This window comes from Phocoena sinus, chromosome 5, assembly GCF_008692025.1.
Source record: "Phocoena sinus isolate mPhoSin1 chromosome 5, mPhoSin1.pri, whole genome shotgun sequence".
Classification (NCBI taxonomy): Eukaryota; Metazoa; Chordata; class Mammalia; order Artiodactyla; family Phocoenidae; genus Phocoena; species Phocoena sinus.
The window spans coordinates 28,257,658-28,276,242 of record NC_045767.1 but is presented as its reverse complement, the minus strand read 5'-3'; the positions used below and the strand labels follow the sequence as shown (position 1 = coordinate 28,276,242).

General features: G+C 40.5%; 2 protein-coding genes across 8 annotated transcripts in view; one reads left to right on the top strand and one right to left on the bottom strand.

Annotated features, from left to right (window-relative positions):
- Positions 1 to 2,946: 2,946 nt before the first annotated feature.
- On the bottom strand, positions 2,947 to 9,660 carry TIFA (TRAF interacting protein with forkhead associated domain). Of its 3 annotated transcripts, none has more exons than XM_032633026.1 (3): positions 9,340 to 9,660; positions 8,750 to 8,928; positions 2,947 to 4,440 (listed from the first exon to the last, which is right to left on the bottom strand). In XM_032633026.1, the coding sequence occupies exon 3, from the start codon at positions 4,414 to 4,416 to the stop codon at positions 3,859 to 3,861; it is 558 nt and encodes a 185-aa protein (XP_032488917.1). In that variant the 5' UTR covers positions 4,417 to 4,440; positions 8,750 to 8,928; positions 9,340 to 9,660; the 3' UTR covers positions 2,947 to 3,858. The 3 variants fall into 3 exon arrangements, with proteins under 3 accessions (XP_032488917.1, XP_032488918.1, XP_032488916.1); XM_032633027.1 differs by having other exon boundaries at positions 8,750 to 8,890; XM_032633025.1 differs by lacking the exon at positions 8,750 to 8,928 and having other exon boundaries at positions 9,340 to 9,655.
- A 23-nt stretch (positions 9,661 to 9,683) lies between these two features.
- ALPK1 (alpha kinase 1) overlaps positions 9,684 to 18,585 on the top strand; it is a 142,318-nt gene continuing 133,416 nt past the window's right edge. For 3 of the 5 annotated variants that reach the window (XM_032633019.1, XM_032633024.1, XM_032633017.1), the window contains exon 1: positions 9,684 to 9,794. The gene's annotated coding sequence lies outside the window, so the exon portion shown is untranslated. Of the gene's footprint in view, positions 9,795 to 14,756; positions 14,914 to 18,585 lie in introns of those variants that run through there. The other 2 variants (XM_032633023.1, XM_032633018.1) reach the window with 2 other exon arrangements.

The following is an 18,585-nucleotide window of genomic DNA, read 5'->3' as shown; positions in this document are numbered from 1 at the left end:
CCTTGCTCACTTTGCATATCTGCATAGCCAACACTCAACCATAGCCTGACCCAGGTCTTGACAGGAACCCCTACGATCCTTCCTGGAACATGGCAAGACAGGCAGTCTTAGAGGAGCCACCGCAAGGCCATTTATCATCTGCCTCCCTGGCTTGCAGAAGACTGCCGTGAGGCAGTTTCTCATCCCACTCCCTGGTTCCAGCAAGGCAAGGGATGTTCGCCTCACCCGCATTCAGGTACAGATGTAGGCTAACAAGACTGCTTGGTTGGAGTTTAGAGTTAGCTCCTCAGTAACAGCTACCCTCCACTGAAGGCATTTGTCATCTGGCCCCCTCGGTTCAGTGTTGGCTCCGGGCATCCCTAGCGACCAGGGATGTGCGACACTGACTCCTCACTGGTCCTGCTTTTTCTGTTTGTGTAAGTAATAAACTGTCTAAATCTATTGGAGTTCATTGCCTTTCTGTTGGCCAAATCTATGGAAGTATGACAGCCAAACTAGCAGCTACAGCTACTCTTGATGATAACTTATTGGTTTCTGACTTAATAAATGTAGTGGGAGGAACAGGTTTGGGAAATTGGAGGAAATTAAGAGCTCTGTTTTGTAAAGTTAAATCTGAGGTATTTATTTTTAAAAAAACCGGAATGAAGATGTCTGCCAAGTAGGTGATGGGATATATGTCTACAGCTCAGAGAAGAATAGGTACAAGTTTAGGAGTCAGTAGTAGGTAAATAGTAATTTAAGTAATTATTCCAGCTGAGATCCCCCTGAGGAAGCAGACAGGCAGAGAAGCTCAATTAAGTGTTGCCCTTCAGAAGTCAGGGGTACAGAACAGGCCAAAATAAGCAGATAGGGGAGGAATTCGAGGAACCAAAGAATGTGGTGTCACCATAGCCAGAAAGAGGAGTCAATGATATCAAATGCTGCTTGGGCACTGAGAGAAAGGGCAGGTGCATCAGCTGGGCTTGGGAACATGAATATTGCATGTTCCATTTTTTCAAATGAAGGGATGGAAACTGAGAAGTATCTTGTAAGGGGTGAAGAATAAAGAATGGCCAGTGTAGACAATTATTTGAAAAGTTGTGGTCAGAGCAGAGAAATGGGGTAACTAGAGGATATATGGAGTTGTGTGAGGGTTTTAAGATGCTAGAACTTTTAAAATGGTGTAACCAGGAATTATGCCTGCTTTTATTTTTCTTTCCAGTAATTGGAGCGTTGTGCGACTTGTGGGGATCTTAGTTCCCAGACCAGGGATTGAACCTGTGCCGAAGCGTGGAGTCCTAACCACGGGACCGCCAGGGAATTCCCATGTCACACCTTATTTTGACTGTCTAACCCCAGAAGTTTCCTGTTTTAAAATATTACTACCTTGATTTGGGTTTTTGAGAAATGATTCCACTAACAGTATTAAGAAAGCCGTTGTGTTCCCCTGCATCTCACGATGATCTCTTCTATGAAGATGCTAGTAAGCAATGCCAAACTGGCTCATCTCTAGTCCCTCAGTGGCCTTCCACCAGCAACAAAATGTTGAAACCAGCATCAGTGCTAAAACCACTGCTTTCCTATTTTTTTCACCAGTGTCCCTGCCCTAAATGCATCGCTTAGAGAGATACCTGGCCAAATAAATATTTTCATGTAGGTTGTTTAGTAGAATGATGAGTGATTGGACTTGGGTACAACTCATACCAACTAGAAGCCCAGTAAATTCCAATCACAATTTTCCAAGTGCTCATCCTCCGTCACCACCTGAAATGGAAGATCTAATTGTTTCAATCAGGCTCCAGAAAGTAAAATAGTAACCTTACCTGTTATTTTAGCAGATGATAACAATTACTGTAAGGAATTAAACAAGCGTTAAAGAGAACTGGAAATGTTAAAAGGGCCATGAGATAACATGGAATCAGCTACTAAATATATACACACAAAATGTGAACAACAGTTATCTCCTGGTAGTAAAGATTATAGCTAATTTTTCCACAAGGCGTATTAAAATTAATACTACACTCATGTTAGAGCCTAAAAGTAATGCTTCTTCAAGTCAGTCAATGCAGTAGATAGTAGAGATAGAATCTTCTAGAATATGGTTATATAATCACATAGCATATGAGATTCCATCATTGGAAAGCACCCCCTTGTCATAAAGTTGCAGGTTCAAGAAGAGACTGCCTATGACTGTAACACTGGCACCAATTAATACACCCCTTTACTTAAAGAGCCCAAGAAAAATCAGTTTCCTGGGACAAGTGAGTCCTTAAGAGGTGATAAGCGAGTCTCACAACTTAGCTGCAGTACCTAGTATCAAACACCAACATTTTTGTTTGCCCTCACCCACACCCCACTGTGGCCATTTTTTTTTTTTTTTTTTTTTTTTTTTTTTTTTTTTACGCGGGCCTCTCAATGCTGTGGCCTCTCCCGCCGCGGAGCACAGGCTCTGGACGCGCAGGCCCAGCGGCCATGGCTCACGGGCCCAGCCGCTCCGCGGCATGTGGGATCTTCCCGGACCGGGGCACGAACCCGCGTCCCCTGCATTGGCAGGCGGACTCTCAACCACTGCGCCACCAGGGAAGCCCCTGTGGCCATTTTTTGAGAAAACTCTTTTCTTATCCACATGGTCACTGACTGGAGCAGCCATTATTTAACGTGACCTGTGGCAAGTTGGTTGGTAGATGGGTGGGCACCTGACCCAAGCTGACCCTTCTCTTGGACTGGAATTGGGAGATAAGGTTCTCTTTGGGTGGGTGATTGGTAACATAGAACTTGGGAGCTACTGGTGGCCATGGGCCTCCATGCGGGGTGAGGAACAAATAATGGAGCCAATATGCATTGAGGGGCACAGCTCGATGTGTCTGAATCCCCAGCCACAGCCTCTGCCTGCGGCCTACTGCAGTCCTCCCTTAAGTGCAGTCTAAAAACAGTTCCTCCCTTTCTTCAGAGTTTCAAAGAAAATGGTTAGAGAATTAAACTTTGACTTTATTATGTACATGGATGCTGTTAAAATTTTGAATTCATGGAATTTAAAACTCTGTAGTACGTAAAAAGCTATTTAAAATTTGGTAATAAAAATGAAAAATTGGGAATCCCTGGCAGTCCAGTGGTTAGGAGTCGGCACTTCCACTGCCAGAGGCCGGGGTTCAATCCCTGGTCGGGAACTAAGATCCCACAAGCCATGTGGTGCAGCCAAAAAAAAGGAAAAAGAAAAAGAATTCTAAACTTAACACAGTGGTTTGTTAAAATGTTTAAAATATTGGTTTTAGATACTGAATACAGATAAGGAAAGCGGTATTCTTGGGAATAAACAGTATAAGTCTATAGAGAAAAAACAGAAAATCAAGGTATTATTGCTCAAATAAGTCTTCCCATATTAAAACCACAATGACACACTAAAAAACATGATGCTCTGTTCCAATGCTCTGGTACAAGTACCCACAGGCTTCAACACCCATAATAACTTGTTTGTAGCCCTGACCTTGGAAACAAATGACTACTGTGAAATAATATGACCAAACCAAAACTTACAAACCAAAATGAAACAATATAAAACACAGGACCAAAATCAGGCATAAAAAGAAAGTAACATAACCATATTTTGAGAACACTATTCCTTCATCACAAAGGATACTATTTGTACATTAATGCTCACAGATATACACGTACAGTAATTCTTCACACATCCAGCAATGCAACAGGTGACTAAATCAATGACTAGCACGTTACAGACTTCAAATGATAATACCAGATCTCAAATTTGACAAAGTAATAGATGACAGTAATATACTACACTAAGAAACTCTTAATAAGTGGAATGTCTATAAAGTGTCTACAGAGTTCTTCATCCTTCATGATTCCTTTAGCCCTGTGCGTTTACCATTCATTTTCACCCATTTCTATAGGAGAATTGTTTTGGGTGGAACAGGATGAATAACTGCCACACTCAGGTATGTGCTTCTGTGGCAGCCAGTTGTTTTCTTGCAAGAGTGGTCTTGTCGACAAAGAAAATTCAATCTCAAAAAATTCTAATGACTCTCCATCTTTCTTCTCCATCAGGAACTGATAGTCCCCAAACCTAACCAGGCATTTGTGTGGCAGGTCCATTTTATTTAGGTAGCCCAGCTCCTTGTTGTCCACAATCAGATTGGTCTTTTTACTCATATTTTTAATTTCAAAAGAGAGAACTGAGCTATCAAACTTTTTAAATAGCTGCAAAGAAAACTGAACTCGGGAAACCTGTTTGTCCCGAAACATATAATGACAGGTGTTGGAATTTCGGCCAAATTTCACCACTTCGCTGGAGAGGAGTTTTTCTCGGTTAAAAAACCTTATTGATTGGAATATTCCATTTTGCTGGTGGCCAGGATGGTAAACAGTCATCTGGAGACAAGTTACTGTCTCTTCTGTGTCGGCATCTTCGAAACTGGACATGATGTACACCAGAATCTGACCCGCCTGCAACAATCAAGTCAGCACGTTAGTTCACTCCCATACATCAGGCATTGAGATCTTTGATTCTAATATTTTGATGAAAATCTTCTGATTTATTTAGACTTTAAGAAAACAATACATAGGCAGGATACTTTCAGTTAATGAGTAGATATGTGAAATCTTATACCAAACCCCATACAAACTGGTGCATTACTTTTTCCTCTCTATTTTTCATTTCTAGTTTGACAGTAAGACCATACATATAATCTGGACGATAACAAGGAATGACTATTGATAAAGTAATTTGGGGGGAGCATAAAGAAACTTCTGTTCCTTTTTCATTTAAATAGAGTGACTTGGTCCCAGACCAAACATGACAGCTGTACTTTAAACAGAAAATCAGGAATAAAGAAATGAAGATATACACATGAAGAAAACCTACAGTTTATTAACTGAATTAAAACTTAACGTATTATGAATTTTGTATTGTTTTGGGTGGAACAAGATGAGTAACTACCACACTCAGGTATGGGCTTCTGTGACTTTTGAGGTATTATGTATTATCCTGATTAAAGACATGTAAAAGTTATACACAAATAACTGCAACATTTGTCCTTTATATCCTGACTTAGATTTCTAGGAGGTAAAGGGTTAAAAATAGTAAATGCTTTAAAAGTTTACTTTATCCTATAATTTTTTAATTTAGACATTACACACTTTTTATTTAAAAAAAAATCTCCATGAGGTAGTTCTAAATATCACAGTCTGTACTTGTACTGGAATTATTCATTTTTGTCAGTGGTTCCTAATGACTGGAAAAACTGTCATTAGCCACAAGCAGCTCAATCTAACTGCTGTTAACCCATCCCTCTAGAGTGCACGGCCCCGTGGTGCCCTCCACCTCCAACTCACTATATGTACCTTTAATAATCAGTGGAGTAGTTTAAGCAGTAAAACAGACAGAAGAATTAATTATTAAAATCTATGAGATTATTTTGACCCAAAACTGCCATTTTAAAGCCAATTTATTTTAAAAGAATTACACGCACATGATTTAAAAATTCAAACACTTAAAAAGGATTTTTTTTAAGTATCTTCCCTCCACCCTAATCTGTTTTTTATTCTTCTGGAGTCAACCACTATAAATGTTGCTTTTATCCTTACAGAAGTCTTCTTTACACCTCAAGCAAAACTGTGTGCAAAGACACATAACACATTTCTACACAGAGAGAAAAAAATTTCTTACACTAATAGGAACATATTGTATTTAGTTCTAGACCTTGTATTTTTCAATTAGTAACACAAATGGGTGATTTTTTCCATATCTATACATATAAATATACCTCAATCTTAAACAGCTGTATAGAATTCCTTTAATCTAGTGTGGTAGTAAATTATACCAGTAGGCAGAGTGATGCTGAGTGCTCCCTGCATTCCTTAAATACTATACAGTATTTACAGTGGGGTTTGGGGAGCAATAGCCTTAAGCGAAGTTGATTTGTAGTTTTATTGGTTTTTGTTTGCCATCTATATTAGATACTGGTATCAAAATTATGCTGGTTAAAAAGAAAAAAACAATGTTTTCCTTTTCTTTCCATGCTTGCTGCTGTTTACTTTTAAAATACAATCTTCTGTTTTTCAAAGTTGTGTTGCAAAAAATCAAACTCAGTTTATTCAATTACTTAACAAATAACTAAGCAAAATTTCTTTTTTATTGATTTAGAAACGTATTTTTAGTTTTAAATTTACTTTCATAATAGGTTCTTTTTGGACATTACCATATTGCCTTACCCAAGCAACAAATGTCCAGCTATAAGCAGAAAAAGAGAAAGGAATGCTAAGAATCTTGGAGCGAGGGTGTTAAAAATTACTATGAAACCAAAGGCAGCAAGAATTAACACACAGTGGGTAGAACTGGTTAATCACCACGATTTGAAAATACTTTAATTACAATGATAAAGTCGTTATTCAAGAAACAGCTTAGAATAAATATAATAAATCATGAGATGATGCAATTAATGGTTGACAGGAAAACAATTAGCTGATAACAAGTAAAGAGCCTAAAAAGAAAGAGCAAGGGCTTCCCTGGTGGCGCAGTGGTTGAGAGTCCGCCTGCCGATGCAGGGGACACGGGTTTGTGCCCCGGTCCGGGAGGATCCCACATGCCGCGGAGCGGCTGGGCCCGTGAGCCATGGCCGCTGAGCCTGCGCATCCGGAGCCTGTGCCCCGCAACGGGAGAGGCCACAGCAGTGAGAGGCCCGCGTACAGCAAAAAAAAAAAAAAAAAAAAAGAAAGAGCAAGAATCTGTCATGATTTCCACCTTGTCTAGGATACACTGCCATCACTCTAATTCATTCTTGGACTTTGGACAGTAACAGTTCCAAAAGGAGACCTGGATTTTAAAACATGGTATATTCTGGATACAGTCTTTTGGTAACACCCAAATTTGTGTTTTTGTGTTTTTTATGTAACCTAGTAGCTTAGAATTAATTCAGTCTTTTGAGAAAATCCACCATCAAGAAAATTTTGCCCCGTACAGGCTCTTATGCCTAGTACCCAAGGGAGATACATTAAAGGAAAAATTTGGCATTCTGGCTTATAAATCAGTGGCTATAAGTGTCTTGGAGTGACTCAATTCTAAGCTTTTGATGAACTTCTGGGTTCACAATTGTAACCTGTGTTACTATCAAGTATTTGCTGCCCCTCACTACCAGGCCTATCTCTACTGGTTCTGCCCCTTTAGAAAGATGATACTTCCCACTCCAGTGACAACCATATCAATGAAATGTGAAAGGAAGTAACATGAAGCTTATTTCCAAGCGCAGGTTTTAAAAACCACTGTGTAGATAGACCTGCCTCTTCTCTTTCCGTGTGCCACCTCGGTGCTCCACAAAAGTAGCAGCTCAGCGTGGGCTCCCAGAGGGAAGGGCCAAAGACAGAGCCATAGAGACTCATAATATAAGCAAAAATTAACCCTTCTTGTAAGGTGTTACTGAGCCATAAGGTACCCTGACACATGCACTCACCTATCTTATGAATGTATGAAATGATAACAAAGGCTGACAGTAACAAAGGCTGCTACTTACTGTATGCCTTTCATGCGCCAGGCACAGGGGTAGCCCTTTATACGTACTGTCTTACTTAATTTTCAAAATAACGCTATGAATCACCGCTTCACAGATGAGGGAGCTAAGTCTCAGAGGGTTTATCTAAGTAACCCAGGCCACAAAGACAGTGTCAAAGGCAGGATTCACACAACAGAAATGCACCCTCTCTCTTGCCCACTACAAACATTACTCCCAAATACCAGTTACTTCACAAACTATAGCAGCTAACCAGTAGAGAAGAGGGCCACGGAGGTGTCTGTCAGAACTAGCAGGACACCAACCTAGAATCTAGTGTTGGGGAGGCAAACACAGTTACTGGCTCCTCATAAGAGGAAGAGGCTGTGAAGCACCAGGTTACTTCAATTATCAGTTAACCTTAAGCCTGCGTGTATGGACGTTGGCAGGTCGCTAATAATTATGGCGGGTTGTTAGGGAGCTCCAAAATTTAGGAAACCATGGTATCTGACCTCAAGGAACTCAGAAACTAACATTCATTAGTTTGCAGAGCTGCAAGTTCCCTCTACAAAGTGACCTGAATCTCTGACATTTCAGAGTGGTCAGTAGAAAAACAGAAAAGACAGAAACTAACAAAAAAACCCTAAAATAATAAAATCATTGGATTTTTTATTTAAAAAGTCACTAGCGTGCAGGTGCTCAAAAGCAGCTTTTTCAAATCTGTTTGGCCTAAGTTATCAAAGAAACATAGTAACAATGAGCTTATATAGTGGTATCAGTGGTTACCTCTGGAGAGGGAAACTGGGATTGACGGTGGAAAGGAGACTTGTCACTGCACACTCTGTACTTTCGGAATATTATACCATGTGCATCTAATATCTATTCAAACATATAACAAATATTTTCTTTACAAAGTCACAAACCATCTGATTTTTATGGAACTAAATGGAGTTGGAGATTGTCATCAAAGTGGGTTTAAACCATGATCTCTGACATCAAAAAGCTGTAAAACTCTGTAATGATGTCTGACATAAAGTAATATTTGTGTTAACAAATGAACTACAATAACTTTACTGGCACTGAGCTAATAGGAAGGGTAGAGAAACTTTGAAGCACAGCAAAAGACAACTATCCTGACCCCCCCCACCAGGTCATCACCCTGTAGTGTGGCTCTGAAGACATCCGTGAACGCTATTGTTCAGCAGAATCAATACTTAAGCAACAGGTCTTGCTAAAGGAGTCGTGAAAACCAAAATCAACAGGACGAAAACCTTAGTAAAGCTCAGTTTTTTCCAGAGACGATGTCTTCTTTCTCCCACTGTGCCTGATTGGCCTGTAGCCAGCCAACATTGCAGAGTCCGGTTCTCCGTGGCTGCGGACTTCCGCTTCGAGGCTCAGGGTGTATTCAAGCTCTAGAAAATTTGGGAAATTCCTCCTTTCAATCTGAAAGCTGGAGAAAGTCCCAGGAAACAACGGATTACGTTATTTTCCTAACCAAATAGGCTGAAGCAAGGCAGGTCTACATGCAACCGCTCGGTGAGCTACACTTCATAACTGGAATTCCTTTTTGTTTACTGACTAGAGGGGGAAAAAAACTTTGCAAAGCACAGGAAAGTACAAGGAAAACCCATCTCCAATATTTCCTTTCAGTGCTCCCTCGCTTCATTTATAAATATTCCTGTAGTTTGGGATCACGCCGTAAATAATCGCTCGAGCGTCTGCCCGCAGCCGAGTCCGCAGGAGGAGCAGATGACTCTACGCAACGCCCCGGAAGACCCCTCGACAAAGCTTCCCTCTCCGGGCGATAAACAGAAAAGACTCAGTCCCCACTTTACACCCCAGACCTCCCCTAGACAGGTACCTTGGGGTCCCAGAGTCCGTGAACTTCCCTTTGCTTTCCGGGCTAGGCACGAGGTTAAAGGACGCGACCTGGAGGAGGCCCTGGATCGAGGGGTGGTCTCCGCCCGCCGGCCGCGCCGCAGCCACTGCGGTCTGGGGTGCGAGGAGGGGGAGCAGGTGTGAGCCGAAGCGGAGGGACAGGGCCGAGCGGGGAGAGAGGGACGCAGACGCAACCCAGCTGGGGCCGCGGGGGACTGCAGCTTTCAGACGCGGCGACGCGCGCGGCGACGCGCACGGCGACTTCTTCCATCGGCCGGCCGAGTGCGCCCCCTCCGCTGAGCCCTTAACACCGGAAGCGCGGAGATTCCCAGACTCCACCCCGGCCTTACCAGCCCCACCCCGCCCCCTGCCTTCTCCGTGTCCGACGCTGCCCTGTCAGACCAGGAAGCCCAGCCTCCACGTCGGGTGGGATGCGAGGTAAGCCGGCGAGGACCCCACCTCCCAAACGAGGGCCCTTCCGAAGAGGGTGTGGCTCTCGAGCCGGATTTTGAAAAGGGGACTGAATCACTTCAACATTAAGGGCGACTTCCCCCCACACGCTGCGAGTGTTGGCCTGGGACCAGCGTGGGGAGAGGCGAGGAGTTGAATTAACCATAAAGCAAGACAGGTGCGGGGCGCACGTTATTCTTATGCAATCCTCACAGTCGGGAGAGTAGGTCCACTTTACAGATGAGTCAACTGAGGCCCAGAGAGTGATTAAGTTTCTGAGCGAGGAAGAGGCAGAACTTGCTCCAGAACTCCTGAGCAGCCTCCTGGTACCCATGGTGCCCTCACCTTACACCCGAGCATCCAGGCGCTCCTTGTCTCCCCATCAACCTGAAGGCAGTCCTCACTCAACACCCAGGGTCTCGGGTTCCAAAAGTAAGGGCTAGTACCTGATGCAACAGGAAACAACCTCCCAGGAGTCCTTTATAGCTTAGAGTAAATAAGATGATACTATTTTCCTGCCTCAGGGAGAAGATCTGGGATGAACATAAAGACAATAGGTGTCTAGAGGGAGACAGGAGACTGTATGAAGAGAAAAAGGGCTGAGAACAACAGTGGGGGGACAAAGCTTCTGGTGACCGAGGTCATACTGGCTTACTTACTTCAAGGCTTGGGAAACCGCCCACCAACTCTGGTAAATGTGTGATGGAAGCCGCTCATTTGTCTGGGTTCCATCCTTGACCTCAAGAGAGGGCTTGTTTATGGGTTCGTTTCACTGGTAATAAAATAACAGTGATTCTTGCTGCGTCACCACTTGATAAAGAGGTTCTGAGGAGGGGTTAAGTATTGAATTCTCAAAGTTACATGTAATCAAGAACCATAAGCATGAGGAAGGACCGGTGCATCTATAAGTGAGGCAGATTCCTGTAAGGCTGCAATTTTGTTCGTTAATCATCAACACTTACTATTTCTCCCCTGAAAGACAGTCACAGTTATCTTCTTCCAGTCAAAGAACATTAGAGCAGGTGGAAGATAAGACATGCAATTTGACTACACCAATAAGCTCACACAATGAAATAGTATTACCGGAATTGGAGTTTCTGATCTCTAAGCTTTAAAATTAAATGAGATGTGAAAATGCTTTATAAACTGCAAAGGACTATTTAAGTAGGTGTTATCAATAACACTAATCGAGAAGACGCAACAACTGTTAAAATTCATGATGCTGAACATTATTCCATTTTTCTCTTTCCTTTAAGATGACTTATTTGATTTACTAAATGACCCAAAATGAAATTTGAATAAGCCTTCAATTCCAGATCAGTATCTAATCTCAGTAATGGTTTTCACCCTCTGACAACTGGTTAAAAACAATGGGCCTTGAACCGAAAATGGCTTGTGCAAGTTGAAAAACAACCAAGAGTGCACATATGAAAAGTTTCTGTTCCTTAAAGGTTTGAAGGGACAGTTGGTGGTGGCTACCTGTTCCTGGTTTCAAACTATGCTACAAAGCTTTATAATCAAAACAGTATAGTACTGGCACAAAAACAGACACAGATCAATGGAACAGAATAGAGTCCAGAAATAAACCCATGCACCTATGGTCAATTAATCTAGACAAAGGAGGCAAGAATATGCAATGGGGGAAAGACAGTTTCTTCAATAAATTGTGTTGGGAAAACTGGATAGCTACATGCAAAAGAATAGAACTAGACCACTTTCTTACACCATAGACAAAAATAAACTCAGGATGGATTAAAGACTTAAATGTAAGACCTGAAACCTAAAAGAAAACGTAGGCAGTGTACTCTTTGACATTGGTCTTAGCAATATTTTGGGGGTGTCTGTCTCCTCAGGCAAGGGCAATAATAGCAAAAATAAACAAATGAAGGTATATCAAGCTAAAAAGCTTTCACTCAGTGAAGGAAACCATCACAAAACAAAAAGGCAACATACTCAATGGGAGAAACTATTTGCAAATGATATATCTGATAAGGAGTTTGTATTCAAAATATACAAAGAACTCATACAACTAACATGAAAAAAACTAACATTAAAGAAAGGGTAGAAGACCTGAGTAGACATTCTTCCAAAGAAGACAATACAGATGGCCAACAGGCACATGAAAAGATGCTCAGCATCACTAATCATCAGGGAAATGCAAATCAAAACTACAATGAGATATCACCTCACATCTGTCAGGATGGCTATTATCAAAAAGACAACACATAAATATTGGCAAGAATTTGGAGAAAAGGAAACCCTCCTGCACTGTTGGTAGGAATGTAAATTGGTGCAGCCACTATGGAAAACAGTATGGAGAGTCCACAAAAAATTAAAAATAAAACTACCATATGATTCAACAATTCCATTATTCTGGGGTATTGATCCAAAGGAAACGAAAACACGAATTTGAAATTGTATATGCACCCCAATGTTCACTGCAGCATTATTACAATAACCAAGATATAGAAACAACCTAAGTGTCCACCGATAGATGAATGGATAAAGAAGATATGGTAAATATATACAATGTTATATTAGCCATAAAAAGAATGAAATCTTGCCATTTATGACAACATGAATAGACTTAGAGGGCATTATGCTACGTGGAATAAGTCAGACAGAGAAAGATCTATACTGTATGATTTCATTTATATGTGGAATCTAAAAAAAAGTGAACAAATAAAACAGAAACAGACTCATAGATACAGAAACCATACAGGTAGTTGTCAGGGGGGAGGGGTATGGGAAGGTGGACAAAATAGGGAAAGGGGATAAAGAGGTACAAACTTGCAGTTATAAAATAAAGAAGTCACAGAGATGTAACATACAAGATAGGGAATACCGTCAACAATATTGTAATAACTTTGGTGAGAAATGGTAACTGGACTTATCATGGGGATCATTTCATAAAATATAACAATATCGAATCACTATGTTGTACACCTGAAACTCATATACTAAGTCAACTGTACTTCAATTTTAAAAGATTTTAAATCACTAATATGTAAATTAGGCAAAGTACTCTAATTGCTTCATTTTGTTACTGTTTGTGTAAAACCACTAGAAACATTTTTAATAGAAGAGATTATTTTACAGTTCTACTACAGATTTTACTTTTTTTACTATTATTCAAGATCAAAGTTTAAATACAGTAACAATAGCATTTACAGAGAAGCATGAACATCATTCTTTGATGATGAAAATGTCTTTGCTGTTAAAGGAACACAATAGGACTTTATGTGATGAAAGTTTACTAGATATTACAGGAAGAGGTTTATAAAATATCCTCATCTCAGCCTGTGATTTCTCTGAAAGCAAGAGAATTACTAAAAGCCCATGTGAAAATACTTCAGCCAAAGTAACATCAGTCTGAAGAAATGTAAGGATTCCAGCATGTGCTACCATCACGCATGTGCTGATGAGAACATACCTACTGAAAAGCACTTTTTAGGGCTCTTATTTGCAGATTTCCATTTCGGAGAGGAGCAAAACAATTTTTGTTTTGGTTTCGATTCGGTTGTGTCATTTTGACAAACCCATTCTTTGATTTTGAAGTTTCATGAACTTTCTCTTGCACTCAGAACTGCTCATGAGTTTTCAACATCTTTTAAATTACACAGAATGTGGATAGACTCCTATCCTGTGAGTTTAATGAAGGAAGGCTTTGGATGGCTTTAAAGCTTGGTTAACTTCACTTGACACAGCCAAATGCTGTGAGTGTTGCTGGGTATATATGGAGTAAGCTAAATGCTTTCTGGAAGGTTTAAGTATTCCTAGGCTGCTAATTAGAGAGATTAAAAGGAACCCTTCAGAGAAATGGTACCTCAAAGGTCAGACCAGAATTGTTTATCAAAGCAAAACAGAAGAAACACTAGGCATCTATATTGTTGATACCAAAAAAAAAGAGGGATTTACTATCTGAATTAGTGATGAATCATTTAATCTGGAAATAACATAAAATGCCTACAATCCAATAAATTTCTATCTAGCTTTGAACAATTTGAAATTTCCAAATTGTATTAATGTTAAACAATAAAGTAAAATTTTGTCTCAGCTCTCATATTCAATTGATGATGTCCCCTTCAGTAACTGTTTCCCCTTCTATCACTACCACTCACCTCCATGATATGGGTTGCAACATAATTTCTAATTCAGTTACTTCCATGTTTGGAATTACAAAAATATTTGTCCATGGAAACAATCTAAAAAACTGCTTTTAGATACTTTCACTAGCCCATAACTAAGCTGATATACCTGAAAGCCTACTGTATTTCACTTAAAAATCAAAAATAGAAGAAGCTAATTTGTGGTAATACAATTGCGCACTATAGAAAAAAATTAGAAAGCGTTGCTTTTTTGCGTTGCCTGGTGGCAACTGGGTTATATGATACTCGCCTTGTGCTCAGTGCACTCTAAGCACCTTGGATACAGACTCATCTAACTCTCCCAGGCCCAGCTAAAATGTTCAGATTCAGAGTGACTCAGTTCAGGAGTGTCCCATCTCAGGGCTGCTGCTCTCTGCAAACCTGTGAAAACATTCAGAATCAACTGAGATAACTCACTTAGCTCTTTTCCCATTATCTGCTAAATGGGAGACAGGAGTAGGCCCAAAGTATTGAGAATGAAGAAAAACTAGCCTAGACTTCACTTTCTCCCTATTTGGGGGTCAAGCACCTGCAGTTAAAACAACTTAGATCTATGTGGAAAGATCTGATGGATGCATCACTAAAGCAAAAAACCAAAGTGCAGAACAAAAATGCTATATTTGTGGTGGGGGGGAAATGTCTGTTAATGCATGAACTATCTACAAAGAGATCCAAGAAATGGAACTGTATACCGGTTCGTCTGAGAAAAAGAATTTGGGAGACAGAGGGCAGAATGTGGAGGTGGGAGAGATTTTTCATTGTGTACTTTTTCAAACTGTTTGGATTTTGGTCTCATTTGCAGGCAATATGGTTCCATGCACACACAAAAAAAGCTTTTTTAAGAAGAACCAAATGAAAGAAATCTCCTGAGAGAAAGGTCTCAATGCTTTGATGCCTCAATATTTTTCACATGAGGAGAACTGCAATAAAATTCAGTCTCTCAAGAGAGTGAGCAGAAGGTGAGGAGAAAATTGGAGCCCCCAGAGGCAGGACACCTGGAGGGTGGAGGGAGAGAAGGAGTCATGCTGTCTCGGGCCATTTGTCTGGCCCCTCCTTGGGCAGTTATGGGGAAGTTATGTGGTAGGCAGAATTCTAAGACAGCCCCCAAGATTCCCACCCCGTGGTATACACAGTTTGTAAAATCTCCTCGCCTTGAGTGTGGGCAGAATCCATGAATATGTTAGGATATCTTCCTGTGACCAGGTTTCTAATCAGTTGTCTTTGAATCCAAAGGGAGATTATCCGGTTGGGCCGGACCTAAACATGTGAATCCTTAAAAGGGCTCAGCCCTTCAGGAAGTCAGAGACACATGCCCCTGCTGGCCTGGACGCAAACATCCATGTCAGGAACTGTCTATGGAGACCACACGGCAAGAAACTGTGGTTGACATCTAGGAGCTGAGAGTGTTCCCCAGCCAACAGCTACCAAGAAAATTGGCAACCTTGGTCCTATATATGGAATTCTGCCAACAACCTGAATGGGCCTTGAAAGAGTCCCCCCAGGCCTCACACGAGAACTGCAATGTTCTCAGCTGTAATGTGCCTAGATTTCTGACTGATGAGACCTTGAAATAATAAATGGGTGCTGTTTTTTTTTTTGTTTTCGTATACCAAAGGACCTTTATTACTTTTCCTCTAAATTCTTAAATACTTATAAAATGTCCATGCTCTAGTTATATCATTTTATAGACATTTAAAATGCATCTTCATTTATAGATATTTTCCATTTATTCATAGAACAGATCAGTTAATGGGTGCTGTTTTAAGCTGCTAAATTTGTGGTAATTTTTAGACAACAATAAAACACTAATAAGGTTTTTTGATTAGAGGAGCCCAGTGGATAATGAGAGTCTCCAGTGGATCCTGATCCTGGAATCCCCAGTCACTTATTATGAGAGCTATGTAAGCAGGAAAAGAAGGGCCAGTTTTGGGGGGAGGGATGCATTATTTCTACCTGTCACATATCCTCCAAACCAAGTAACTTAATTTTGCCTTGTTAAATCTAAACTTTGTCATATAGTACTCCTTATTAGTGTAATTTTTAGTAAGAAAGAAAATAAAAACCCAAAACCTCCTCCTCTTTAATATTATATTTAAATATTTACATATCATTTGCTAGTGCTTTTCCATTAATTTTTGGGGGGGGTTGCACTGGGTGTTAGTTGTGGCAGGTGGGCTCCTTAGTTGCAGCATGCAAACTCTTAGTTATGGGATGCATGTGGGACCTAGTTCCCTGACCAGGGATCGAAGCCACGCCCCCTGCATTGAGAGCACAGAGTCTTATCCACTGCGCCACCAGGGAAGTCCCAGTGCTTTTCCATTAATTTTTAAAATCTAATGAATTACTAGCATCCTAAGAAATAACAACTTTATACTACTAATGAGGGATTAGACAATATACATTATTTAATTTATAATACAATAATTTCATTTTCTCATAAAATAAAACAGAAAGTCTTTCCCCAGAAAAATGCCATACCTGGAATAAGTTCTCTTTTTATCCTCCATCTCTGGTTCTTTCTTTGTGCTTATCATCATTGTGCTGACAACTAATTGAAGAAAGTTCCAGAATGACATTCTGGCCATTATGCCCATAGAAGTCTCACTATTCCCTGCTGTTTGTGGCCTTCGTGTTTATTATGTAGTTAGTTATATAATAAAAGGGTTAAGTTGGTCTTGAGATCATATTGCTCCATCACTGAAAACCTTTGAAAAAATGTAACCACCTCCAAAAATAGGCTCCACCTGGATATTTTATTTAATGTAGGCTTAGATTAAAAGATTCTCTTTCTACTCTATTTATCTTACAACGATTTTTAAAATATTTCATCTCCTTTCTACCACTACTCCACTGAATTTGTTCTTATTAAAACTATCCTTGACCTACTTGCCAAGCCAATGGACACTTTTCTATCCTCATCCTTCTCACTTCTCTACATCATTTGGTACTGTTGACCACTCCCACTTTATTGAGATATGACCCAACCACTCTCACCTACCTGGCTTTTAGGAAGGGCTGGCTTCATGAGGGTGTGACCTGAACGGTGGCACAGGGCCCCATACTCAGGGCCTCATGCTTGGCTCTGCTGTCGTCATCTTGAAATTCTTAATAATTTTTGGACAAGAGGTCCCACAGATTATACAGCCAATCCTGTTTTTAGAGCATAATTTTGTTTTGCTTTCTCTGCTGTGATCTACACATTCTTTCCCCATCTCGTTTGTGGCCCCTCTCTTCTGGCATGAATACTGATATTACCACACTTGTTCTTTGTGACTTTTCACATCCTCCCTCGGTAATCTCTAACTACAGTTATTGTTTTTGGACAGCCTCTAAGTCGTTTACCCATACTTCTATGTCTCTCACACAGGCCTGTGAACCTAACTCCTAAATATTTCTTTCTACTTTTTTAAAAAATTTATTTATTTAATTTGTTTATTTTTGGCAGTGTTGGGTCTTCATTACTGTGCACGGGCTTTCTCTAGTTGTGGCGAGCGGGGGCTACTCTTCATTGCAGTGCACAGGCTTCTCTTTGTGGTGGCTTCTCTTGTTGCAGAGCACAGGCTCTAGGCACGTGGGCTTCAGTAGTTGTGGCACGCAGGTTTCAGTAGTTGTGTCTCACAGGCTCTAGAGCACAGGCTCAGTAGTTGTGGCGCACGGGCTTAGTTGCTCCGCGGCATGTGGGATCTTCCTGGACCAGGGCTCAAACCTGTATCCCCTGTATTGAGAGGCAGATTCTTAACCATTGCACCACCAGGGAAGCCGGTGTTTCTTTCTGCTTTTTATTTCTACTGTTATTCTTATTAATTAAGCCCAGTCATCACTGCGGTATAGACCAGTGCAGTAGTCTTCTAACTCAATTTCCTAACTCCAGTCTTGCCTTCTAATCCATCCACTACCATGATTTTCTCCTGGAATAAACCTTGTCCCATAATCCAACCTTCCTACTACAATGAGCATTCTTTCTAAAATAGTTATATGATTTTACCATATTCCTTAAAATTTTCTATGATTCCCCAGTGCTTTCAAGATAAAAGTTCAAACTCCTTAGAATTAAACACAAAGCTCTCATATTATGAGCTAACTCCTATCTTTCCAGGTAATTTCTAGCCATATATCCACCAATCTATCTGTCGCTGTGATTGCATTAAGGGTATTTCTTACGTGGTCAGTCTGAATCCATGGCACCAATGTAACACTAGGCACAATATAAATGCTCTAAACGTGTTATTTGAACAAACGAATGATATCAGCTTGTTTTAGCGATTTATAGTCAAGATTAGAAAATAGTCAAACCTAGAAAATAAAAATGAATATGATGGTGCAACCAGTTTTTCTAAGTGATTCATAATATACTTCTTTTATGAGTGTACGTCTCACAATAATTGAGGCTTGCATTATTAGTTTTCCATCTCAAAGAATTTTTATCTTTGAAATCTTTCTAAAGCTCAACATTGTGATCATAAATGAGACATTCTACCTTTGTGTTTCCATGGCTCTGGGAATTCTACCAGAAATCGCTATTGGAGACAGATTCAACTGTTGTCCAGATAGTAGGCAAGATAAATGCCTCATTGCACCCCTCAAATAAGGATGATAAAAGTATCAGTACCCTTTTCTCTCTTTCCATTCCC

Excerpts from the sequence above, each read along its gene's own strand:
- TIFA (XM_032633026.1), bottom strand. The coding sequence starts at position 4,416 with ATGTCCAGTTTCGAAGATGCCGACACAGAAGAGACAGTAACTTGTCTC.